General features: G+C 54.6%; 1 protein-coding gene across 4 annotated transcripts in view; it reads right to left on the reverse strand.

Moving 5' to 3' along the window:
• CALN1 (calneuron 1) overlaps window positions 1-25,554 on the reverse strand; it is a 147,262-nt gene that overhangs the window by 48,027 nt on the left and 73,681 nt on the right. For all 4 annotated transcript variants that reach the window (XM_038158179.1, XM_038158180.1, XM_038158182.1 and 1 more), the window contains 2 exons: window positions 18,927-19,070; window positions 2,896-3,008 (listed from right to left, as the gene is read on the reverse strand). In XM_038158179.1, coding sequence (XP_038014107.1) covers window positions 2,896-3,008; window positions 18,927-19,070 — 257 coding nt within the window. The remainder of the gene's footprint in view (window positions 1-2,895; window positions 3,009-18,926; window positions 19,071-25,554) is intronic.

The following is a 25,554-nucleotide window of genomic DNA, read 5'->3' on the forward strand; positions in this document are numbered from 1 at the left end:
AGCTCCTGAAATCCAGCAGAGCAGCTCAGCACCAGCAAAAAATCTGCTGCAAGATGTAAAATGTCCCATCCTGTGGTTTTACAACATCCTGCACCTGCCCAGAGGGGCTGCACTGCCTCAGGAGGAGGAGGAGAGGGAGGAAGGGCTGACCCCAGAGGGGCACCTGGAGCATTCCCACATCAAATTGGACACAGACACAAACAATTCCTCTGCAACAAGGCTCATTTGCCATCATCAGATTAACTCCTCTGCAGGGACAGCAGGAGGAACTCGCACACGGGAAGACACTGCAGCAGGTTTATCTCTGAACTCCATAAAGAAAAATCCCTCTCCAGGCAAAACTGTCTTTGGAGACAGCCCCAACACAGCCCCTCACCCCCTGCTGCCTCCGTCCCTGCTCCCTCTCTCTCTCTCACTCCTCTCCCTCACCCCTCTCCCTCACCCCTCTCCCTCACTCCTCTCCCTCACTCCCTACTCCCTCACTCCTCTCCCTCACTCCCTACTCCCTCACTCCCTACTCCCTCACTCCTCTCCCTCACCCCTCTCCCTCACTCCCTACTCCCTCACTCCCTACTCCCTCACTCCTCTCCCTCACCCCTCTCCCTCATTCCCTACTCCCTCACTCCTCTCCCTCACTCCCTGCTCCCTCTCTCTCTCCTGCCCTGCCCTGCCCTGTGCCACGGCCATTCCCTCACATGTTCCCCTTCATTTCACTCGATTAAGGCACTAATTGATTGACCAGATGAGGAGAGCCTCTCTCTGTCCCCTGGGACTCTCCTGCATTCCCAGCCGCACCGGCAGAGCAGGAAAGCTCGGTGCTGGGATGGGAGGGGAACCTTCATGTCCCACCCCAGCCATGTCCCTCTGCTGTCCCATGTCCCCAGCCAGCGCCGATCTCCCCTCCTCTCCCTGAATTCCCTCCCCAGCCAGCCCCAAATGTGTCCCCACAGCGGGATGTGGGCCCTGCTCCATTTTCCAGGGAACAAAGTGTCCTTGGGGCCTGCGCTGGGTGTGCAGCTCAGGGCTCAGGGGTCCCTGCTGTCTCCGGCCTACCCCTGCCTGTCTCTGCCTGTCCCTGGCCTGTCCCTGGCCTGTCCCTGGCCTGTCCCTGGCCTGTCCCTGGCCTGTCCCTGGCCTGTCTCTGCCTGTCCCTGGCCTGTCCCTGGCCTGTCCCTGGCCTGTCTCTGCCTGTCCCTGGCCTGTCCCTGCTGTCTCCGGCCTGTCCCTGGCCTGTCCCTGCCTGTCCCTGCTGTCCCTGGCCTGTCCCTGGCCTGTCCCTGGCCTGTCCCTGCTGTCCCTGGCCTGTCCCTGCACATCCCTCCCTCCTCACACAGGGGTGCTGTTGGATTTTTGGCCATTCCTACTCACCCTTCAAAGATCATAAACCCCAGGATATCCCTCCTACTAGCAAAAGTCTGTGAGAGCCTGGAGAAAGGAAAAGGTTCCCCCAAACCCAGAGAGCACAAACAGCTGGTGAGCTGTTCCTTGTGCAGGACTGGTGGAATCTGAAATGCATTTCCAACCAGGCACAGTCCAGTCTCCCAGCCTCATTCCAGGCATTTGCAGAGATGGGGTGTCACTAAAAGCAGTGGGTTAAACTGTGAGCAGAATTTTCAGGAAGACTCCAGACTTCTCCCCTGCCCATCCAAGAGCTCAGCTCACAAACCTGATTTTCCAACCAGGATTTTTTGCTTCTTGAGCAGCTCCTGAGGGGCTGGAATTCTGGAAGGTGTCAATGGCTCCATGGGATGGGATGGGGCTCCCTCCTCTCCCTCCCAGGCTGGATGGGGCTCCCAAGGAGCAGTGGAGGCACTAAACCATTCCTGGCTCACAGTCCTGCCCCTCCTGGTGCCATTTACTCCCCCCAGGTGCATCACAAACCATGGGGGCTTCACCAGCACCAAACTCCTGCTTTGACAACCAAATCCTGGAATCCAGAGCAGAATTTTCAGGGTTATTCCTGTCCCATGCCCGGAGGCCAGGAACAAGTTTTTAAAAGCCTTTTAAAATACTCTTCCAAAGCTCCACCCAATTCAGTCTGGATGGAGCTGGAGGGTTGTCAAAGAAGGCAGAAAATCTCATTTCCAGGTTTGGCTCTTCTGCTTCATTAAACTTGGGAACAGCCAAAGTTTCTCAGCAGGCCAGGGTTGTGGGATGGTCAGTGAAAGGAGCTGGAATCCCACAGGAAGCCACACATTTGAACCATTGGCAGCAAACGTGCAGCTCTGTGTTTTGGAGGATTTTTGATCCTGCCATAACAGCCTGGACTGCTTTTCCTGGAAGCTCCAGCACTGTTAAAAGTTTTACGGCAGGGCAGGCAAAAAGCAGCTCCCAGTGCTGGATCTGTCTCCTTCCAGTGCCTGGGACCAGCAGGACCAAACCACCCCAGGGCAGCACTGGGGCAAAACTTTCTCTGGCAGAATACAGAGTGCTCATCCCTGAATTCAGCAGAAATCCCAGTGGGACCTGACCTGCCCAGCACATTCCCTCTGTGTGGAACAGCCCCTGCCACAGCCAAGGGACACTGGACAAGGACACATTTCTGGGAGGTGCCAGGCGGCTTCAAGGTTCCCTGCTCAAAAGATTCCTGGAGAAAAATGCTGTTCTCTTCCAGAAGTGAATCCCAGACTCCCAAAGGTGCAGCATGAGTCTCGGGGTGCTTTGCTGTGTCCAGCTGCATCTATCCACAGGAACACAGGGCTTGGCTGGACACAATTCCCTCTCCCAACGTGGGAAAGCACTTCCACAGCACTTCCACAGCCCCCAGCATGATGGACCTCAACACCCTTTCCACAGTCATTCCCACTCAGTAAAACATCCTGTGCTCCTCAACAAATCCACTCTGGAAGCTGCTGAGAGCTGCCTGAAGTTGCAATTCAAGCAATGCTGACTTACCTGCCAGAATATGCTGTCTATTGTGTTCCCCAGGAAGCCGTCCCTGCCCTCCGACGACACCAGCTTAGGTCCCAGAATGGTCATAAATTCATCAAAATCCACCTGGCCATCCCCTGGAATGAGAGGAAAAGATCAGAGACTCAGAAATCAGAGAGAAGGTTGGGTTGGAAGGGACTTTTAGAGGCCATATAGTACCTCTAAAAGCAGCAGTGCCCCTGATGTGAACAGGGACACCTTCCACTATCTCAGGGTGCTCCAAGCCCCTCCAGCCTGACCTTGGACACTGCCAGGGATCCAGGGGCAGCCACAGCTGCTCTGGAAATCTGTGCCAGGGCCTCCCCACCCTCATTATTATTAATTAATTACCTCTTCAAGCCCAACATGCCCCTCTGGACCTGCTGCACATCAACGACCCCCCACGCCCTGGGAAACCTCCACAGTATCTTCCTGGTGCTCACGGACCCAAATCCTTTGCTGTGCCAGGGAATGGCCCCTGTTGTGTCCCAGGTGGCCCCAAGGACAGAATCAGGCCATGCACTGAGGGGAGAGGCAGCTCCCAAAAAGCCATTTTGGCAGGGGGACAGGAGCCAACGGCACAGCCAGGGCTCTCCCTCTCGGGTTCTGCACAAGTTTTACAGGGCCAGCCCCAGGCTCCAGAGGGAGGGAGAGAGGGCAGGCAGAGCAGGGGCCAGGCCATTGCAGATCCAGCAGGCAGAGCAGGGGCCAGGCCATTGCAGATCCAGCAGGTTTTTCAGCCCATCTTCCCAGCAGCATCCGTGTGTGCCTGGCATGCAGAGCAGGCAGTGCAGGCACAGCCTCAGTGCCACCAGCAGGGACAGGTGACAGGTCCTGCCACTAATGAGCCAAGCTGGTGCAGTGCCGAGTGTGACTCCTGCTCTGAACAAGGCTGTTTGGAGGGAATTTTGTACCAAATGTCACTTTTCCCTCCACAACAAAAGGGATATTCATGCCTGCTGAAGGATCTTTAAAATTCCTGTCTGTCTGAGCAGTTCAATGCCCAGATCTCCTGAGAATGCTTAACCTAATCTTGTGGAAAATCTCCTTCATTGATCAGGCCAGGGACATCTCCTCCTCCATGTTAATGAACTGATGGGGTGGGTAAATCAGACCTGCTTCCAGCACCGGTAGTATTTGGGGTTGTGTTTTACTCCTGTTCAGTGGGAAGTGACCGCATCCAGCCCTCCCCGGAGATGCTGCTGTTAAATCACCAGGTGTGAGAAATGTCTCAGACCGTGAGGCTCCAGCAGATCAATGCCAGGGCTGCGGCTGAAACACCAGCAGTGCCCGCGGCAGCGCCGAGTGCCAGCCGTGCCACCGCCGCTACCTGCGCTTCTTATCACACCTGCGCTTCTTATCAATCACATCTGTGATTCTTATCGATCACATCTGTGCTTCTTATCACATCTGTGCGTCTTATCAATGACATCTGCGGTTCTTATCAATCACATCTGTGCCTCTTATCACATCCCGTGTGCCGATCCGAGCAGCCGCGCAGCTGATCGTGATCTCCCGTGTCCTTATCTCGGCACAAACGCCGTGGGAAAACTAGCACAGCCCGAGCCCAAAACCAGCACAGCCCGAGCACTCCCTGGGCCGAATTGCGATCTCCGGGCTCCGGGAGAGCTGGGATTTCTGGGAGGGAATATCCTGGGGTGAGGCTCTGCAAGGGAACCCTGCAGGGATCCTGTGAAATAGGAGGGATCCGCTCATGGTCTCGCTGCTAAAGCCGCTCCCAGCTCCGGGGCTCTGCAGGACCGAGCTCATTTCTGGGCCAGCATATTGAGGTTAGGGGTGGGCAGCCCATCACCTGGAGAGCCATTCTGTAAACCATTTCTGGGCAGTGGAAAACGCGTTCCCCCTGGCGCCCCTCGGGGGCCATCCCGCGGGTGGATCGGTCCCGGCACGCCGGATGGCTCGGGAAGGGAACGCAAGGTGACAGCGGCTCCGGGTGATTTACACCGCGGCACGGCGCCCGATGGCACCGACAGCAGCGAATCCATGCTCTGGGATGCAAATCGGGATGCTTTGGGATGCTAATTTCTTTAAATTAGCCGGATTAGCAAGAAAACAATTTGCATTTTAAAGAGATGCTGGTACCTACCCCCGCATTCATTTGGCCTGTGCCCGTGTGACCCCGAGCACGGAGTTACTCAGTTCGGGTCGTCTCCAATGTCACTCCACCCTCAGAGAACAGGCAAGACTCGGTCCCGCACGTGATTCCAGAGAAAAGGACTGCTGGGCTCTGACTTTGTACAAGACTTTGGGCAGCCCCTCGCTCATGACTTCCCTGTGCCTCTGCCAGGGAGCATCACTAACTTCACAGGCTTTAATTATCAGCTTAATGAGAGCATTTTCCACAACTTCCAAAGAAAGATGCCATTAAAAATGCATTAACCCCTTATTGACTGTTTTTTCAATTAAAACTCTTAACTAGCAAGGCAGCTAGACTCCACTTTTGCCTGGTAGAAATATCCCTTTAACATTCATGTGAAGCTGCAGAAAACAAACCTTCCCTGCCATCAGCACCTCAGGAGACTGCAGCATCATTTCATCAACAGAGAGAAATCACGGGTTTGTCTGAAAATTCCTTTTGACAGGCACGAGAGAAATGTTATAAAAACCAACATTAAAACCTGCACGGGGCTGCTCTGCACAGCTCGGGCACCACCAAAGCCCGGTTTTCACATCCCATCCTGGGAGCACATGATGGACTTTGGGTTTGGCACAGCAGCCAAACCAGCTCGCCCTCCTGCTCCTCCCCACGGCCTCACACCAGTGCTGGGAGCTGCTGGGGTATTGAGCCCTGGAATCAAATCCAACACTCCCATCTCTGTGCTGCAGATGTGCTGCTCTCCCCAGGGTCCTTGCATATGTGGATTATCCACAAATTAAATCAAAGTTGGTTTAAGGATGGGGAGAAAGGAGTAAAAGGCTGGGCGGGAGCTTGTGTGCTGTCTGTTCTCCCTCACCTTTCTCGCTCCTCTCCAGGAGCCATCCCACAATCCCTGATCCCAGCAGGGCTCACAGGACCCCAGTACCCCTGTGAGATGGGTGCTGGTCACATCTTCCCCTCCTCTGCCTCCAGGCTCCCGCTGAGGACTGAGCACAGCTCATCCCGCAGGATGAGAACCCCTGGGAAGGCTGGAGGGGCACAGGCAGCACAGCTGCAGCCAGGTGGAGCAGGATGTGCTCCCTGGCCCAGGACAGCTCCCTCCTGTCCCTGCTCCCAGGCAGATTTATAAACCCCAGGCACAAACACAGATTTATAAACCCCAGTCAGGCTGAGGTCCCTGACTGAGGAAAGGAAACGGTTCCATGGGGACCGGGCAGCGATGGGTTAATGGCTGCACCTGAAGGTTTCAGAGCTCTTTTCCAGCTTAATGATTCCAAGGCACTCACACATTTCCAGAGCTTATTTACAAACTAGGAAAGCAGGGAAATTTAGGGGCATGGTGGGGTGGGGTCTGCTGAGACATGGAAACCCTGGGAATAGGGGTGAGAGGCTGCTGGGACATGGAAACACTGGGAATGGGGGTGAGTGGTCTGTTGGGACATGGGAAACCTGGGAATGGTGGTGAGGGGCTGCTGGAACAGGGCAGCCTGGCAGTTGGCAAAGGGGGTGAGAACAGAGGGGTTCCAGGCAGAATTCCACCCCATCCCTGAGTTTCCTGAGCCAAGGCATGGGTGGGTGATCTTTGAAGAACACAGAGCTTAAGCACTGGTTTAAACCTACCCAAAACACTCCTTGATTCCCTCCTAGCAGTGCCCTCACATTTTCCTCTGCTGTAAAGTTCTGTGTTAATCCTGGCATTAATGTCACCGAGTCACCCAGGGGCACCAGCGCTGTGGCTGAGCCTCATGACTCAAGCAATGACTCAGAACCTCTCTGGCCACCCCAGCAGAGCCAAATCAGATCAGCTCATCATCCCCAGGCCCTCAGCTGGGTGAGAAGAGCTCCAGGTACCCTTTGCTCCCTGCAGGACTCTCAACCCTGGCAGGAACCACGGAAGTGTGACATTAACAAGGAATGGCAGTGGTGGGAGCCTGGCTCATTGTCCCATCATGGGAAGAGGATGCTGAAGGCACCAAGCAACATCTCTGGGTTCTCCAGGAACCTTTCCAGTGCTACAGACCTCGTGTGGCCAGCAGGGACTTGCCAAAGCTCCCCATCAGTGCTCCTTCATGGGGTGCAGAGCGACCTTGGCAATAATTCCATCATGAGGAGCCCCAGCATCAACATTTGCCACGTGTGAGCTCAGTTTGGCCATTCCCAGAGCTCCACAGAGCTCCAGCAGGGAATCCTGGGCTCCCATGGCACATCTAATACCCTTGTGCCAAGTGTGGGGATGGCAGGGCTGGTGCTGGATCATCTCTAAGGTCCCCTCCACCCCAAACCACTGTGGCTCTGATTCCAAGGTCACCAAGGATGATGGAGCAGCTCCAAAGAGCAGCATGGAGCTGGGAACTCAGGGGTTTTTACAGACCTTGCAGCCCAGAGAGATTTGCTTTGGACCTGAGTGACTAAAGGGAGGGATGTCTGCACCTCTGCAAAATGTCCATTTGGCTTCCTAAATAAACCTGTGGGACCACAAAATCATGGAATCATTGAGGTTGGAACTGATCTCCAGGATCATCAAGTCCAACCTTCCCCCAGCACTGCCAAGGCCACCACTGACCCATCCCCAAGAGCCACATCCACACAGTTTTTGAACACTTCCAGGGATGCCTGACCACCCTTCCAGTGAAGAAATGTTCCCAATGTCCACCCTGAGCCTCCCCTGGCCCAGCCTGAGACCATTCCCTCTCCTCCTGTCCCTGTTCTCTGGGAGCAGAGCCCGACCCCCCCGGCTGTCCCCTCCTGTCAGGAGCTGTGCAGAGGAGATGGGACACAGGAAAAAGAAAATCATTAATGACTGAACACCTGGAGGGAACTGGAAAAGCACCACTGCCCTCCAGGGCGCAGACTGTGGGTTGGACACCATCTCAGGGGAGATGAAAGAGCCTCCAGCCCTTTGGAAAGGGGATTTACTCCCTAAGCCACTTCCCTTCAACACCAGTTCTCCTCCAGGTTCCCACATTATTATCCCACATTCCCAGCACCGAGAGGTGCTCCTGCTGGTTCTGCACTGGTTTGTAAGAGCTGAGCACAGAGAATTTCCACCCTCTCCCTAAGCTTTGAGCTCAGACAAAGGATTTCATCTTCCCTCAGCCCTTCACTATGGGGAGCAGGGAAAGTTGGATCTGCTGGGATGTGCAGCAGGAACCAGAGCCAGACCTGTGCAGTCACCTTGTCAGGGCACCAGCAGCCCCAAACACCCCCAGCTGCACCCAAACCACTCCCTGAGCCCATCCCATCTCCCCCTGGTTCTGATCCCACAGGATCCACTCTCAGAAGTCTGCCCAGGCTGGAAATGCCAGGCAGGGAGAGCAGGGCTCCAAATCCCCTCATTCCAGGGAGCAGCAGCAGCTCCTGGGAACTCCTGCCCGAACTTTGAAGGAACAAGGGAATGCTCGGAGGAGCAGGAGGTGACCCTATCCCGCCCCCATTTCCATGGGACAGCTCCTCCCTCAGCCCTCAGGAGAGTCCCCTGTCTCTCCAAAAGTCTCCTGTCCGAGCCGCTTCCTTGGAGGGTGGAATTAAATCTTCATTGGGCTGGAGAAAGGCAGAGCTGGAGAGGGGAAGTGGAGGGGGAAAACATGCCTGGAAATGAGAGGGGGGAAAGGGAAATGAGAGGGGGAAAACATTCCTGGAAATGAGAGGGGGGAAAGGGAAATGGGGGGGGGAGGGAAGGAAAATGAGAGGGGGAAAACATTCCTGGAAATGAGAGGAGGGAAAAGGGAAATGAGGGATGGAGAAGGGAAACGAGAGGGGGGAAACATTCCTGGATTGCATCACCTCCACCCCCGGGCAGAACGGACTTAGCCCGGGTTCCCAGAGCCTTGTGTATCGAATTGGCTGGATAATGCGCCCTGATTACTCCCTAAATGAGCCTTTTCCAGGCCATTTTCAGGATAATCAGGTCCCTGGAAGTTCCCTGCGTGGCCCCGAGCGAGGCGCGCCCGGGCCGGGGTGAGGATGAGGACGGGGATGTGCGCTGGGAGCTGATGAGCACCGCACTCCTCCTGCCGAGCGTGACCTCCAGCGAGCAGCGAGGTGAGATATTTAAAGTTAATGAGCTGGGTTTGCAGCTCGGGGCCCGGAGCACACAACTGCTGTTTATTTTTATTCTCCAGCAGCTCCCTGCGGTGCCCGGCCGGCCCGGGCTGTGTCATTGCCGTGCCCGGCTCCGCCGGGCAGGGCTGGCACGGTCTGGGCGAGGCTGTGCCTTCGGATGCCGCACAGAATGAGCAGGAACAGCTCCAGCCTCAGGAGATTTCCCAGACAAGGCTTTCGGTTTCAAAGATTGGGAGGTCAGAGCCTCCTCAGCAGCGCGACCCCTCACCCAGCACGAGGCAGAGAATTTCTCCCTAATTACAGCTCAATCCAGAACTACGACGGGAACAGCAAAAGTCGGGCACAAAACCTTGGCCTTGGAAAACAGTTTTAATTATAGACAGCTCCAGTGGCTTCTGGGAGGAGAGAAACAGCTGCCCCCACTGCCAGGAAGGACGTGGGTCTGTAGGAGTGAATCCAGGAGAGCACGGAGCTGCTCCCAGGTCTGAGACACCTCTGGAGCCAGGCTGGCAGAGCTGGGGGTGCTCACCTGGAGAGGAGGGGGCTCCAGGGAGAGCTCAGAGCCCCTGCCAGGGCCTAAAGGGGCTCCAGGAGAGCTGGAGAGGGACTGGGGACAAGGGATGGAGGGACAGGACACAGGGAATGGCTTCCCTCTGCCAGAGGGCAGGGATGGATGGGATATTGGGAAGGAATTGCTCCCTGTGAGGGTGGGCAGGGCCTGGCACAGGGTGCCCAGAGCAGCTGGGGCTGCCCCTGGATCCCTGGCAGTGCCCAAGGCCAGGCTGGACACTGGGGCTTGGAGCAGCCTGGGACAGTGGGAGGTATCCCTGCCATGGCAAGAGAGGAGCGCTAAGATCCCTTCCCACCCAAACCTTTCTGGGATTCCATGAAAACTTCACTGAATCTGAGGAAAGGATCAAACATCTCCACTGGAGCCCCTCTGTCCCTTAAGTCCCTCCACTCCATCAGTTTTCAGAGCAGTTGTGTGGATGTGGTTCCATGACAGCCCCGCAGAAAAGCTCTGTGGATTGTAGGGACCATCCCTGGAGGAGGGGGCTCCATGGGGCTGGAAGGCTCCAGCTGAGCCCAGAAGGGGGGAGCAGGGGGGGTTTGTCCATCCCACCGAGCAGAGGAGCTGGAGAGTTTCTCACTCTGGCACCCCTTGGCTTGTCCTGCAGGGGGAGGGAACAGCTCCCCAGGCCTGGTTTGCTTCCTGTTAAAACTAAATCTGTGAACTCCCCATGTCCCCAGGGACAGGGACTGACGGAGACAGGGAATCCGCCAGGACCTGCTCCTGCTCCAGCACAAGCACTCAAACAAGGAAGAAAAGTCCAAGGCAAACAGGGCTGCAGTAAGGAATAAATGCCCATCAGATACCTGCCAGCTCCACAGCAGCCCCAGGGAGCTGCAGGATGCCCAGAGACCAGCCCTGTCACCAGATGTCCCCAGGGGAGAGCCCTGCTGGGGCTGCTGAGGGAGATGTGAGTCCCCAGAGCCCCCAGCCCCCTCTGAAATCCCCTCCCTGGGCACCCAAACCCATTTGGCAGGTCTGTGCAGACTCAGGTCTGTCCCCAGCGGTGAACAGCTGGTCCCTGTGTCCCATGGATCAGGAGCAGCAGGATCACCCCAGACTCCCCAGGGTTCCATCAGCTCTGCCCCCTGCCCTGGGAGGGGCAGAGAGCTCTGGGTGCACCTTGGGCAGTACCAGCAGCTCGTTACAGCAGGACTCTGGGTGCTCCCTGGGGCACACACATCCTGGGAAGCCAAATTGATCCCAGGGTGCTGCATTTCAGCAAGAAATAAAATTTCACAAGGATGCGAAGCAAGCACAGGGCACGAGGTGCATCCCAGGCCAAGCATGGGTGGGTTCCAGAGGGGACTTCAGGCCTTCCTTTTGTGCTGGGCTGCACTTCAGCAAAGGCGGGTGGGATATTACTGGGTATAATTTGATATAATTCAGTGTAATTTGATGAACTTCTAGCTGCTCCTGAGCTGCAGATTTGACAGGCTGCAGCAGCAGCTGTAATTACTCCTCATTTCTGCAGTGAGAACACAGAATGGATAAAATGTGATAATCCTCATTGTCCAAATGAGAGCAGACATGGAGAGAGTGGCTCCTATAAATCCAGACAAGTCTCATCAAATCCATCCTGCTGCCCAAAATTCCCACCTCAGCAACACATTTTAAAGCCAGGCTGGAATGTGGCTGGATCATTTCTCACACTGAAAAATCACTTTGAGATCAAAGGACAAACCCCAAATCCATCATAACCCATTGCCCCTGGATCCCTGGCAGTGCCCAAGGCCAGGCTGGACAGGGCTTGGAGCACTCTGGGGCAGTAGAAGGTGTCCCTGCCCATGGCAGGGGATGGAGTGAGATAATTTTTAAGATTATTTCCAACCCAAACCTGGAATACTGGGATTGTCTGACTCCTGTGAACTCTGATTTTATCCTAGAAATGGTTCCTGGTCCCCTTCCAGCAGCCTGAGCTCTTTTATACTGAAACATATTTTATATTGAGATGTAAAATGATCTATTTTATCCAGCTCTTTTAAAGCAGAAACACAACATCCACCACAGTAAAAAACCTCAGGAAAACCCAAAGAAGAAAAGTGGGAGAGACAAAAGAAGGACAGAAAATGTTTCCAGCTTGAGAACGTCACCATTGCCCCACACAGGGAAGCTCAAGCTGAGCTTGTGACAGAAGCCAGCATTTCATTGATCAAAGGTTGGACAGGATGATCCTGGAAGTCTTTTCCACCCTTAATGATCCTGTGATCCTGGGATTTGTCCATGCCTAAGGACAAGGAGTTTGCCTTCTGTCTGCCCCAGGGGAAAGCTGAACAGTTCATTTTGAAGGAGAGATTTGCTCTGTCTCCAGATGTCCCAGCCCATGTCCCTTGACCGTTCCCATCCCTGTCCCCAGCTCTGGTGTCTCTCCCCTCCCCAGGAGCCAGGGCAGACAAACCAGAGCAAAGTCCCTGGGGGAGTCATGGACAGCAGGACAATGGCCTGGAGGGACACGGTGACCTTGACACCACACAGCCATGGCACTGTCCCTTCTTCCCTTTCCAAAAGAGAATCTGGGACATTCTGGGATGTGTCACCTGTAGTGGCAGAATTGGAGAGGTGATATCCTGGGGAACAATGAAAAACAGGTGGGGGGCAATCTCAGTTTCAAGTTCTGGAAGAGTCCTGGAATCCCTGAGGTTGGAAAAGACCTCCAAGGTCATCAGGTCCAACCTTGGACCAAGTGACCCCATGGCCACCACACCACAGCACCAAGCGCCACTTCTGCCTGGGTTTGAACACCCAGAACAGCCTCAAGTTGTTCTGGAAACAACCAGGGAAAGTTTAGGTTGGCTATTGGGAAAATTCATCCATGGAAGGGCTGGTCAGGCATGGACACTGCCCAGGGCATTGGTGGAGTCCCCATCCCTGGAAGGGTTTAACAGCCCTGTGGATATGGCACTTGGGGACATGGGGCAGTGGTGGTCTTGGCAGTGCTGGGGGTGGATGATCAGAGATCAGAGATCTTCTTCAACCTCAATTATTCCATGACTCTTCCAGAATTTGAAACTGAGATTCCCCCATTTTTCACTGCTCCCAAGGATGTCACCATCCCAGAATGTCCCAGAGGCTCCAGGCAGATCCCTGGTGAAACCAGCTCGACTTTTGCCTCATCAAAAGACTCCCTATTCTCATCCCAATAAATAATTTGACATCCAGGGGTGGATTTCTCCCCCGTCTCTTGTGGTAGCCTGGAGTTATTTTTCCAGCTGCTCCTCTAATTAGTGCACCAAGTGCTCATTTTATTCCTCAGATAAAAATCCCAATGAAACAATTTGTGACACTTAAGTCACACATTCATCTCTTTTATGGCAAATCCTGCTTAAAGAGGAGGAATCCCAGATAAGGCCACACATTCCACATGCCATTTCCCAGTGCTTTTATCAGCATCGCTGCCAATTGGAAGAATTTACAAATAATTCCTTTTTCCAGCACAAAAATGTATAAAATATTTCCCTTTCCCTGTGCTGGCAGAATATTCCAGCTCATTCCCCAGACTGCAGAGAGGAGCACGGGCCCCTCTCACAGTTTGTGTCCATGAAATGCAGAATTATGGCTGAAAATTAGGGGAATCCATGGGATAAAGGTCAGATTTGACCTCTGGGAGCATTTCCAGACCAAAATATTAGCTCCCAACAAGGCACAGCCACCAGAGAGGTGCCGTGGTCCACCAACAACCTCTATGGGAACAGCCCCACACTTCCAAACAAAGCTTTGGGCTAATGGGAATCTCAGAACCCCCAGCCCTCACTTCCCTTCCTAAAGAGAAACATTTTTGCCCAGCAAATCCCTTTCCTTCCTGTCCTGTTCTGGCACTTCCCATCCCAGCAGTGCCACAACCTCTGGAGTTCACAGAAGGAGGGTTCTGAGGATTTCTTAGAATTTCTCTGGTGACCTTGAAATATTCCAAGGAGACTCCCATTTTTTCTCTGTAACTGAGGGGGTTTTATGCCAATTGCACAATTTTCCCTGTGGCAGCTGCATTTCTTCACCTGGGCGAAGCTCACTCTCCTGGGTTACAAGATGTGGCTGGGGGGGTGCATTCTATCCCCATCTGTCAGAGCTGGGGCAGTTCTCTGCTGGTCATGGGGCAGTTTTTTCTTTCTCTCTCCCACAGCCAATCCTCCCTCCAGGAGATCTCTGCTGTCCATGGCCACTGAGTGTCCCTGCATGGCTGATCAGATTCCATCATCCCATGGGGAGATGCTCTGCCCAGGGCAGGAGCCAAGCATTCCTGCCTGGATCCAATCTGAGCCTGGAACAGCACAGCAGCCTTTGCCCCCTGCATTCCCAGAGGAGCAGCTTTCTGCTGCCCTGCATTGCCAGAGCAAGAGCAGGCCCATCTCCAGCAGCCCTGGAGCTGCAGAGGAAAACTCCCCCCTTGTGCAGGATCCCTGCTCCAGCAGAAGCACAGCTGGCCCTGCAGGAGGGCTGAGCCACCATGGAATGGCACTGCTGCCACCCCCCTGACCCACAGGGGGCCAGGGCCTGTTCTCACTCTGGCAGTGGGGTTTTTTTGTTGTTTGTACTATTGCATTTGTATTTTTAGTTTTCCTGTTAAAGACCTGTTATTCCTATTCCCATATCTTTGCCTGAGAGCCCTTTAATTTCAAAATTATAATAATTCAGAGGGAGGAGGTTACATTTTTCATTTCAAGGGAGGCTCCTCCTTTCCTTAGCAGACACCTGTCTGTTCAAACCAAGACACACACACCTGGCAGAATCCCAGAACCATGGAATACCTGTAGTTGGGAGGGACCCACAGGGATGAGGGAATCCAAATCCTGCCCTGCTGTAGACAGACACCCCAACCACCCCACCCCAGGCCTGGCAGCGCTGTCCAAGCTCTCAGCAAAGCTTTGAAGAACTGGAGGAGGGATTTGTGGGGATCCAGGGGATTCCCAGCCCTGCTGCTCTCCTGCCTCCAGGAAGGAGTGGCAGGAGTGGGATATTCCCAGGAAATCAGGGCATGCAGAGGGGGGTGAGGGCAGAGCCACTCCCTGCACTCCTGGGCACTCTGGCAGTGCCAGGCTGGTGGCTGGTGACACATCCCTCTGCTGGCCTGTCCCTTCTACAGGAAGGCTGGTGACATGTCCTTGTGCAGGGAGGTGCTGGCAACCCTCAGCAGCCACGGAGGCATCAGAGGTGACACCTGTGAAAGGCTCCTGGCCCAAATCCCAGCTGTGCCAGGGCCAGTTTTGCTCAAGTTCCAGCAGTGCTCTCTCCCTAACCCCATTTTTCCTCCAAAAGTGATGAATTATGGAGCATCCATTCCTTCCTGCTCCAATGGGAGCTCTGAGAGCGTCACAGAGCAGCTGCACACTGTGGCCCTGGAGGCAGTTCTCCCTGTGCTATTCCCTGTGTCTGGCCCTGTGCCACTCCCTGGTGGCAGGAGGTGACACCAGGTGTGAAATACTCTGGTCATCATGTCCCTTTGTGCTCAGCCCCAGCACAAGCTGTGGATGCTCCTCTGAGACCCCCCTGCCCAGCCCGGCAGTTCTGCTCCCTCCATGCCCATCCCTAGAGAAATCAGGGAAAACCAGCCCGGCCCAGCCCCAGCCCAGCCCAGCCCCAGCCCAGCCCGGCCGAGCCCCAGCCCAGCCCCAGCTCAGCTCCAGCCCAGCCCAGCTCAGCTCCAGCTCAGCTCCAGTTCAGCCCAGCTCCAGCCCAGCCCAGCTCCAGCCCAGCTCCAGCTCCAGCTCCAGCCCAGCCCGGCCAAGCTCCAGCCCAGCCCAGCTCCAGCCCAGCTCCAGCCCAGCCCAGCTCAGCTCCAGCCCAGCCCAGCTCCAGCCCAGCTCAGCCCGGCCAAGCTCCAGCCCAGCTCCAGCCCAGCTCCAGCCCAGCTCCAGTCCGGCCCAGCTCAGCTCCAGCCCCAGCCCAGCTCAGCTCCAGCCCAGCCCAGCTCCAGCCCAGCTCAGCCCGGCCAAGCTCCAGCCCAGCCCAGCTCAGCTCCAGCCCAGCCCAGCTCAGCTCCAGCCCAGCCCAGCTCCAGCCCAGCTCAGCCCGGCCAAGCTCCAGCCCAGCTCCAGCCCAGCTCCAGCCCAGCCCAGCTCCAGTCCGGCCCAGCTCCAGCCCAGCCCAGCCCAGCTCCAGCCCAGCTCCAGCCCAGCTCAGCTCCAGCCCAGCTCCAGCCAAGCTCCAGCCCAGCTCCAGCCCAGCTCCAGCCAAGCTCCAGCCAAGCTCCAGCCCAGCTCCAGCCCAGCTCCAGCCAAGCTCCAGCCCAGCTCCAGCCCGGTCCAGCTCCAGCCCAGCTCCAGCTCAGCTCCAGTCCGGCCCAGCTCCAGCCCAGCTCCAGGTTCTCCTGGTTTTTGCTGGCCCTCAGTGAAGTCAGCTGTGGCAGATGCAGCCCCTCTGCCACGCTGGAATTTGCTGATGAAAACTGGATGTTGGGGCTGCTCAGATTGGCTCAGCTTAAATCCCAAGCCCTGCCAATTTTCTTACCTCATTTGCAGGCCCTGGCAGCAGTTTTGATGGGAAGGAAGGAATGGATGTCTGGCTGCTCCACCTGCCAGCACATCATAACTAACGGCACGGGGCAGAGATGTGCAGAGGATTTCACCTCCCCCCAGCTCTCCTGACCACTGGAGACTCCTCCCTGAGCATGACCTTTCATCCACCCGGGCTTGCAACCCATCTAATGCCAAGCAAGAACCTGGAAAACTTCATCAACCCTCCCCAGCAGTATATGTGAGGGTGGTCAGGCTGTTCCTGGGAGCACTGGGCACAGCCAACATTCCTGCCCTGCTCCTGAATGCTGCCCTTTCCCAGAGAGAGAGAGGAAGGAGGAGGCTGCTGCTGGTTCTCACTCCACAGTTCAAGTTAAATCCCAGGAAAAGGTGAAGAATCCATTGGAGAAAAAGTAGCCATAATAATATAAATTCAAGCTGTACAGCACTAATTCAATTTGCAGGCAAGGTAAATCTTTCACACAACATTCCCCTCTTTGCTCAGTGCCTCAGGAATTTCCCATTCCCTGACTTTTTTTTTTAAATCCATGGCCCACTTGACCTTCCCCTGGCACAGCCCCCAAAGCCCTGCTCCAACACTGCACCGGTACAGCCAGTTTGGAGCTGGAGGATCAGCTGCCATCCCTGCAGAGAGCACACAGAGCTCCCTGGAGAGCCCCAGCAGGAATTTACCACTTCCATCATTCCAGGTTTAACTCTGCTCCCCACCTCGGGTCTCTCCACAGCAGCAGTCTGCACAGAACGGTGCCAAAGTCTGCCAGAGTCAGGGAAGGACTGGAGATGAATCTGAACTGGGAGCCAAGTCGCAGCACTCTTTTTCCAAAAAAGCTCAGAATTTCGGGAAAAGACCCCAGGAGTTGGCAGCACACTAAGCCTGGCTTTGCCAAACCTGAGCCTGAGTCCCTCTCTGCCAGGAAAGGCCAGCACAGCAGGGCAAGGGGCAAACAACAACTTTTGGACGGAACACTACTTTTTCCCTTTTTCTTTAGGGAATGACATCATTCCCACAGCGGATCTCCTGTCCCTGCCAGGCAGTGCAGCCCTTTCTCTGCGGGACCCCCTCAGCAGGGTGACAATTGTCCTGGCCTCCCAGGGACATCGGGAATGCCCAGCGGGGCAGGGGAGTGTCACTGCCCCATCTCCCCGGGCTCTGCTTCCCAGCATCCCCAAGGATGCCGGGCTCCCCCGGATCCCCCCAGCCCCTGCTCTGGCAGGATTGCAGTGTTCCCACCCTGCCACAGCCCCGGGCCACGGCTGCCTCTGCACCCCGGCTGCCTCTGCACCCCGGCTCCGGCAGCAGGGAGGGCTCCCTTGGCTCTGCCCTGCCAGGGACATGTTAAAGGAATTGCTCAGCTCTGCAGCAGCTGAAATTCCTCCCTGGCTCCAGCATCCCGATCCTGTATTTCCCTCCCCGCTAACGGGGGTTCTGTTGCTTTTATTCCCTCAGTAATTGTTTGATGAGCTCTCCCAGCAGGACTTGGCTCGGGATTATTCCTCCCCTCAAAACTTCTCGTAGAGCAATCGACACTTCATTAGAGCAGCTCCCAGCGCAGCAGCTCCGGCCTGCGGGAGCAGCCCGGGACTGGGGGGGAATCCTGCTCCTCTCCCGGGAATGTCACCGGCCAGGGCCTGCTCAGGAATGCAGAGGGAAAGGTTCAAAGAGCCTGGCAAAGATTATCTGTGCAGGGTGGGATTTTTCGGGTGTTTGGGCCGGTCCAAGAGCTGGACTGGATGATCCTGGGGATACCTGCCAATTCAGGATATTTCAGGATGGTGATGGCATCAAAGGAATTGCTTCCATCACCTTCAGCCTGGCTCAGCTTCTGATATCTGAGTTTGGTTTGTGTTTCACCTGCGGAATGTTCCCCTCCAGGCTGGGACAGCCCCTCACCACTCTGTGAGGGGAGACAGCTCCTCCTGAGGGACAGCTCCCATTTTTGCTCTGTGTGACAGGGACAGGGCCCAGGAAACAGCTGGAGCTGTGCCAGGGGGGTTTAAGTTGGATTTTAGGGAAAGGTTCTTGCCCTTGTGAGAAACGACTGCTCACTTTTTCAAATATTATTAAACTTTAACAAAAACTACAACCAAGGACTACATAAGGAAAAATTATAGTGCTGGAAGCCCCCCGTGACTACCAGCCACATGCTCCTCTACAAAATAGATGCTCTGCTTTTTATATCCTTAGCCCCTCTTAAAGTTTTGTCAGTCAACTCCTTCTCTGCCATCCATTGGTGGAGATCACTTTTTAATCCTCGACTGCAGGTCAGGTGTTGTTATGCTGTGCCTCCTCTAAATGTCCTGACTACTGAGGCTATTACAAGGAGGGGAGGGAAAGAGGACTGTGGAATGACATCTTACAGTACCATTACTATACATCTGTATAATATCTGTCTCTTAATTGTGAGAGCCAACTATTACTTGTCTATAACACCCCAAAGGTGCTGGGCACTGCTCAGGCTCCCCAGGGAATGGTCCCGGCCCTGAGGCTGCCAGAGCTCCCATGGATGCCCAGGGTGGGATTGATGGGATAGTGAACTTTGCTCTGTGTTCACCCAGCTGTATCCCACAAGGGATGATCCATCCCCCTTCCATGGATTGCCTGTTCCCTGGGATTACCCACAGCAGGTTCACGTCTCACCTTGCCCTTTCCTTTTGTGTAGAGAAATCAAAGTTCCCCAGCTCCCTTCCACCCTTCCCTTGGTGAGCAGGACTTGTTAGACGGGGTACCAAGGGCTGCCAAGCACTGGGAAAGCCCCAAGAATCCCCCAAGAGAGAGCAGAACCCAGTGAGCACTCACCATCCATGTCCAGGCGCTGCATGATGATGGCCAGCTCCACCTCACTGGGCATGTAGCCCAGGGAGCGCATGGCCATGCCCAGCTCCTGCTTGGAGATGAAGCCATTCCCGTCCCGGTCCAGCACTCGGAAAGCCTCCCGGATCTCTGCGGAGGGAAGTGTAAGAAACAACTGCTCACTTTGAAAATTTAAAAAGGTTTATTAAACCTCAACAAAAATACAACAAAGGACTACATAAGGAAAAATCTGCAGCGCTAGGAACAGCCCTCATGAACACCACATGGCCGGTTCATCTTCAAGATGGATGCTCAGTCTTTTATACCCCTGGGGGTTGCATCAGCCAGCCCTGGCCCCTCCCAAAGTCTGTCAGTCAGCTCTTCTTTGCCATTTATCGGTGGGAACTGCTTTCTTGTAACTGGATTGGAGGTCAGGGGTTGCCATGCCTCACCCCCTAAGCACCAAGCTTTTCCATCCCCAGCTGCTCCAGGTAAGGGACACGTGTGCACACCTTCTTTTTACCTGCCTTAGACAACCCAGGCTGTCTGATGGTAACAATACAGGGGGGTGGAAAAGGGAACTATGGGGAGAAGAGAGGACATTTAAACTACAATAACATAACTATGCATCACTAAAGCTTTTCTTAATATTCGCACAATAGTTATCTTTTAATTGAAAGAGTCAATAATCTCATTATCCATCTATAACATTATCCATCCTATTATCCATCAGAAGGGAGAAGGGAGGAGTGTTATGGTAGAGGACTCCGTGGATGCTGAGCACAGAAGCAGCAGCTGCTGCCTTTTTCAAGGTTAATTGTGAATATTTGATCATCCCAGGGCAGGATGATCAGGATATGTTAATGCATACCCACAAATCTCTGTGCACTCAGGATATCCCGGGATCAGAGACACAGAACTGGAAAAGTCCTCTAAGATTAGAGTCCAACCACTTAACCCAGCACTGCCAAGGCCCCAGTTGCCACATCCCCAGGGCTGTTAAACTCCTCCAGGGACTCCACCCTGTGCCACCCTTCCAGTGAGGAAATAATTCCCAATATCCAACCTGAACCTCTGCTGGCACAGCCTGAGGTTGTTTCCTCTCGTCCTGTTGCTGTCACCCTGGGTGATTTCCTTCTCTGGATCCTGCTCACAGCTTTTCTCTAATTTATAACGTTTTTACAGCACTAAACAGCCTCAGATCAATAAAAATACTGATGGAACATAAGGAACCACTTCCATCAATCGTCCTTAGCCTGGCTCAGCTCCTGATAGCTGACTTTGGTTTGTTTTTTAACTTTTAACTGCTCCAGCCCGTGGCAGCCCCTCTGCACTTGTGTGAGGGGGGACACTGAGGGGCAGCTCCAATCTCTGCTCTTGGGACAGGAACAGCTGGAGCTGGGCCAGGGCAGGCTCAGGATGGATTTCAGGAAAGTTTCTTCCCCCAGAGGGTGCTGGGCACTGCCCAGGGAATGGGCACAGCCCCGAGGCTGCCAGAGCTCCAGGAGCTGCCAGGGATGCCCAGGCTGGGATTGTTGGGGTGTCTGTGCAAGGCCAGGGGCTGGACTGGATGATCCCTGTGGTCCCTTCCCGTCAGGATATTCCATGATTCCATAATCCACCACCTCAATGTCTCTGCTCACAGACCTCTCAGCTCCCAGCCTCAAATTCCCCAGATCTGCCTCTTGCAAATGCCAGAGAAATTTTAACTTTCCAGCAGCTGGGGGCCTGTTTCACTGGAAAGGCTGGAGGTGAGGAGGGAAAAAGGTGCCAGTTCCTCAGTTTTGGTGAAGCAGTCTTTGCCCCATACTTGGAGAGGGAATCACGGGATGCTCCATCATCTCCCTCTGGGAATGGGGATTTGGGAACAACCCAGGGCCCCCTGCAACTGCTCAGAGGAGTTTCACCTTCATTTAAAGCATTTCACTGGAGAAGCAGGAGGGAAAACTCAGCAGGTTTTTTTTTTGGGAAAAGAACCCCAAACTAATTAAACATTTCTCTATTCTCCATCAGGAATTGGAGGATGGAAAATGTTTGGCCTGCCTGGCATAGCTCAGGCTTTAAGGAAAATATTCCCAGTCCTTCACGGGCTGCCAGAGTGTCCCCCCCACCCCATCCTGTCCCCAGGAGTCAGGGGCCACCAGACCCTGCAGAGGGGCCACAGGAAACCTTTGGATTTTCCTGGGAAAAAGGCAGGAGCATGAGACCCCACCAGGGAATGGTTCTGGTGGTCCCTGCTAAGCTTTATTTAAAGCTTTACAATTCAAAATCTGCTTCTAAACCATCTCACCCAGGTTCAGCCCCTCCCCTGCCCCCACCAGACTGCTCCCATTTCCAGGGGCAGGATCCTGATCCCATTTCCTGTCTCCCTGCCAGCCGACCCCGCTGGAAGGGAGAGGTGGGAAGGCTGCTCAAAGCTTTGGCTCATAATTCCAGGAGCCTTTGGAGTATTCAGGACTGAATCCTGAATCCCATCAGACTCTGCCAGCTGCAGGGAAATCTCCTTTCATGCGTGGTCCTGAGAGCTCAGTGCAGTAAATATTACACCCAGATCCATTAATGGGAAAACAAACTTGTGACAGCTGAAGGCAGAAGAACAAGATTCATTGCAGGGAGCTGGGAGAGGATTTTAGGAAGTAAAACATGAATCTGGAAAAGTTCACATGTGAGTGAGACTGATCCAAATGCCAGGGGTAAATGCCAGGGATAAAGGACACCTGTCCAGGGCTCTGCTGTGGAATATCCACACAGCAGCTCCAGCTGAGGGCCCTCTCCAGGCACACCCACCCCAAAAGCTGCATTAACAGCACTCAACCTTTGAGCCTTGAGCAAACCAACCCCACCCCCCCCCATTTGGGGTTTTCTGTTCCTCTCAAAGACCTGAACTTTAGCTCAAGCTTGGCACATCCTCCCCAAATCCACTACCATCACCAAACACCAAACGGAGCCTTTCCCCTCCCCGCTCTATAAATACCACTTGTGCAGAGGTAGGTATGAGCTATTTATAGGCTGAACACACTGTACAGGGAGCAGTGTGACCTCAGGCAAAGCCTCCTCCTTATCTCACCATGGAACAGCTCCTCTTCATGCCCTTCTCTTCCCAGGGGTTATTCCCAGGCTCCTGCAGGTGCTGCCCATCCTGAGCACCCTCCCCCAAACCAGCCCTGCTCCCAAACCCTGCTCCAGGGCCCTGTGGCCCCTGGCTGTCCCTCACCTTCCTCTCCAGCTGTTACATTTCATTACCCAAAGCTAAAAATACAGCCTCCCTTTCCCCAGATGACTTCCCCCACCAAGTCACCATGGCAACAGATGCTCCCAGCTCAGAGCTGCGAGGGGATGTGGTCCATGGAGTCAGTCTCTCCACAGACAGTGCTAGGGCTTGGGAAAAGCTTTGGGATCTTTCCTATTCCAGCGTCCCCACAGGGATGCTTTGCCCTGATCCAAAAAAGCAGAGCCCTGTTCTGTCTTTCAGGATCACAGGGGGGAGGGTGTTGAGGTGCTGCTGCCCCAGGAGCTGCCCTCTCCCCCTGCCCAGCCTGGGTGGCAGCAGAGAAAACCAAGCACATGGATTTCCCCTCCCTAGGGGGTCAGAAATCCCAATATTTATTCCTCTTTCTGTAAGTAGTGTCTTCATTTACTCCCAAATGTGGGCAGCTGACACAGAACTGTTCTAGAGGATAAAAGGGGAAAAAGAGATCCCAGGAAAAATCAGAGAAGTTCATCCTGCCCCATGAAATCACCAAGTCCTGCTGTGACTGGGGTTGGGAGGGACCAAGGCTCACCTTGTTGCACTATCCCAGGCTGCTCCAAGTCCCAGCCAGCCCTGGCTGCCCAATCATCCTGATTAACACCTTTGTTAATGACCTCAAAGAGGCAGTGGCCAAAACATGGATTAAACTCTCAAATGATCCAAGGCTGGGAAGAACTGGAAGGGTGCAAGTCCAGTGAACAGAAAGGAACAAATTAGTCAGGGTTAGGGGGCAGAAGGGGCTGGGCAGCAGGAGCAGAGCCGGCCCTAAAAGGTTTCCCAGGAAAGTTTATCCCGAGGTTCCTCCCTGGGTGTGAAGATTCCTGTTCCCCAGGAGCCCAGAGCACAGCTCTCCCTTCCCGGAGTTATTTGAGCCTTCCAGAGCTGTGGAGGGGAATGGGGGGAGATGTGTTTGCTTTTAATTCATTCCCTCTCTCTGCTCCCATTGAACAGCTGCACTTTACAGCTTCCCCATTACTGAGCACATGTCCGATCAATCCCTCCTCCGGGAGAAGGAGGGGAGAACCAGGGAAAGGAGGGTTCTTCATTACCTTTCTGAAGGGCACCAACAGCGCTGCCAGAGCCCTGACACTCAGCCCGAAAGTGCTTCACTCCCCAAAATCCATCCTCATCCTCCCCTCCCGCTAACCCTGCTCCAGCCCGTCCCTGCCCAGCCCTCTCCCTGCTCCTGCCCGACCTTCCTGCTCATCTCTCCCCCTGGTCGGGTTTATTTCCAGTGATTTCTCTGGGCAGCCATCGTCATTTTGTTGTGTCTCCTGGACGAGGAGGAATAACGATTCCCCGGAGAATTAATTCCATCACATGCCCCGGCCGCCCTCGGGTGCTTTGGGGTGTAAATCCCACCCCAAAAGTGTCATTACCCCGCAGCCAGCCCGCCCAGCGCTCAGCGATCACCGCCAGGCCCGGACGGCGGGGAGATTGGGCCATAGGGAGATTGTCACTGGGGAGATCCGAGCCGAGGTAACACCGCCCCAAAGCTCCCCACTCATCGCCGTCCTTAATTGCACCTTTGGGCCCTCGAGTACGAGGGGAAGGATCTGAAAGCTGCAAACAGCTCGTCCTTGAGTGAACCGGGGAGTGAGGTTTGGCACTACTACGGCTAAAAAATTGGAAATTTCCAGCCCTCCATCTGCTATTCTCAATCTCGGTTTTTTGGGTGGGTTTTTTTTTTTTCCCTGCCACAAATTGCAGCAAAGTGTCAAAATAATCCTGTTTTTATCTAATGGCAACGCCCCCCCCCAACGTATTCCAATGGGAAGTGTCAAAATATTTCCCTTGGTTTTTGGGATCTCAGCGGAGCAGCTCAGCAGCCCCTGACGGGCTCTCCCTGCGCCCTGGGGCTGTGTCCCCCCGAGCTGCTGCAGCCCCTGGCTCCTCTGTCAGCATCCCCCAAAGCCGGCAGGACCAGGCTGCTGGAATGGGGAATAACCAGCAGGACTGACAGGGCTCCGATGCTCCAGGGGCTGGGAGAGACACGGGGATGGCAAAGGCACAGACGATCCAGTGCTCCTCACCTGGCACAGCTGGGAAAGCTCTCAGAACTGAGGGCTGGGGCTGCTCTGTCCCCAGGGGGGTTGTTTGTCACAGAATTGGGCAGATTTTTATTTATCTCTCCCTTCCCCAGGAAAAAAATGATTTGTGGAATAGACATTTTTGCTGCTTCTGCTCCCAAGCACCTTGAACATTTCCAGGTAACCTTTGGGAGCCGCCATTCCCGTGGAAATGCAGGACAGAATGAGGGCTGCTGCTCCCGGATCCACCCTCAAAGGGAAGTTTTCAAGGATTTTTAAGGGAACCCATGAGGGCAGGCTGGGGGGCAGCAGCACTGTGATCCTGCAGGTGTCAGAAGGATATGGCAAGCCAGCAGCTTTCACTGTTATGTATCAATTTCCTGGCTGTGGAAACCCCTGCAGGAGAGAGCAGGGCTCACCCACCAGAGGAAGGGTGGTGCTGGAGGGGCTGTGATCTGACCCCACCGTAAATCAGGAGGAAAAACCAAGTTGTCAGTGTCTGGGGAATAATCAGGAGGAACAATCACCTTCTCTCTCCCTGTGCTGGGAAAGGGCCAGGCTGGGCCTGAGGGATGAGCTTGGAATGAAGGAAGTGAGGAGGGTGATGAAGGCAGGACTCAGCTCATGGAATCCTGGAATTGTTTGGGTTGGAAGGAAGCTCAAAGCCCATCCAGTGCCACCCCTGCCATGGCAGGGACACCTTCCACTGTCCCAGGCTGCTCCCAGCCCCAGTGTCCAGCCTGGCCTTGGGCACTGCCAGGGATCCAGGGGCAGCCCCAGCTGCTCTGGGCACCCTGTGCCAGGGCCTGCCCACCCTCCCAGGGCAGGGCTTTGGTTTCCACCTGTGAGGGGACAGGAAGAGGGAGGGGACATTCCAGGGACAGGGAAAAGCCATTTTGGGTGAGGAGCACCACTGGTGTAGGAACAAATGGCTATGAGGGTATTTGGCCTCAAGGAGGAGGAAGTTCCAGGGGTGAGCACTGGGAAATGGGGCTCTGTCTGTTCTGGGCAGCTTTGGTGACCAAATCACCTCCAGCAGCAGCAACCTCAGCCTCCAGGGACCTCTTCCAGCCTGCTGAGAACATTTTTATTCCAAATATTTCAGTCTTGATATCCTTTATCAAATATTTCAGTGCACTCTGCAGCAGTCGACATAAACACACAGGGATTCCATGGTCATTCCTACAGGTGATTCCAGGGTCATTCCTACAGGTGATTCCAGGCTAATTCCTACAGGTTATTTTGTGTTCTTGCTGTTGATTTCATGTTAATTCCTACAAATGATTCTATGTAAATTCTTACAGATAATTTCCTGTTCTTACAAGTGAGTCCATGTTAATTCCTGCAGATGATT

Source organism: Motacilla alba, chromosome 19, assembly GCF_015832195.1.
Source record: "Motacilla alba alba isolate MOTALB_02 chromosome 19, Motacilla_alba_V1.0_pri, whole genome shotgun sequence".
Taxonomy (NCBI): domain Eukaryota; kingdom Metazoa; phylum Chordata; class Aves; order Passeriformes; family Motacillidae; genus Motacilla; species Motacilla alba.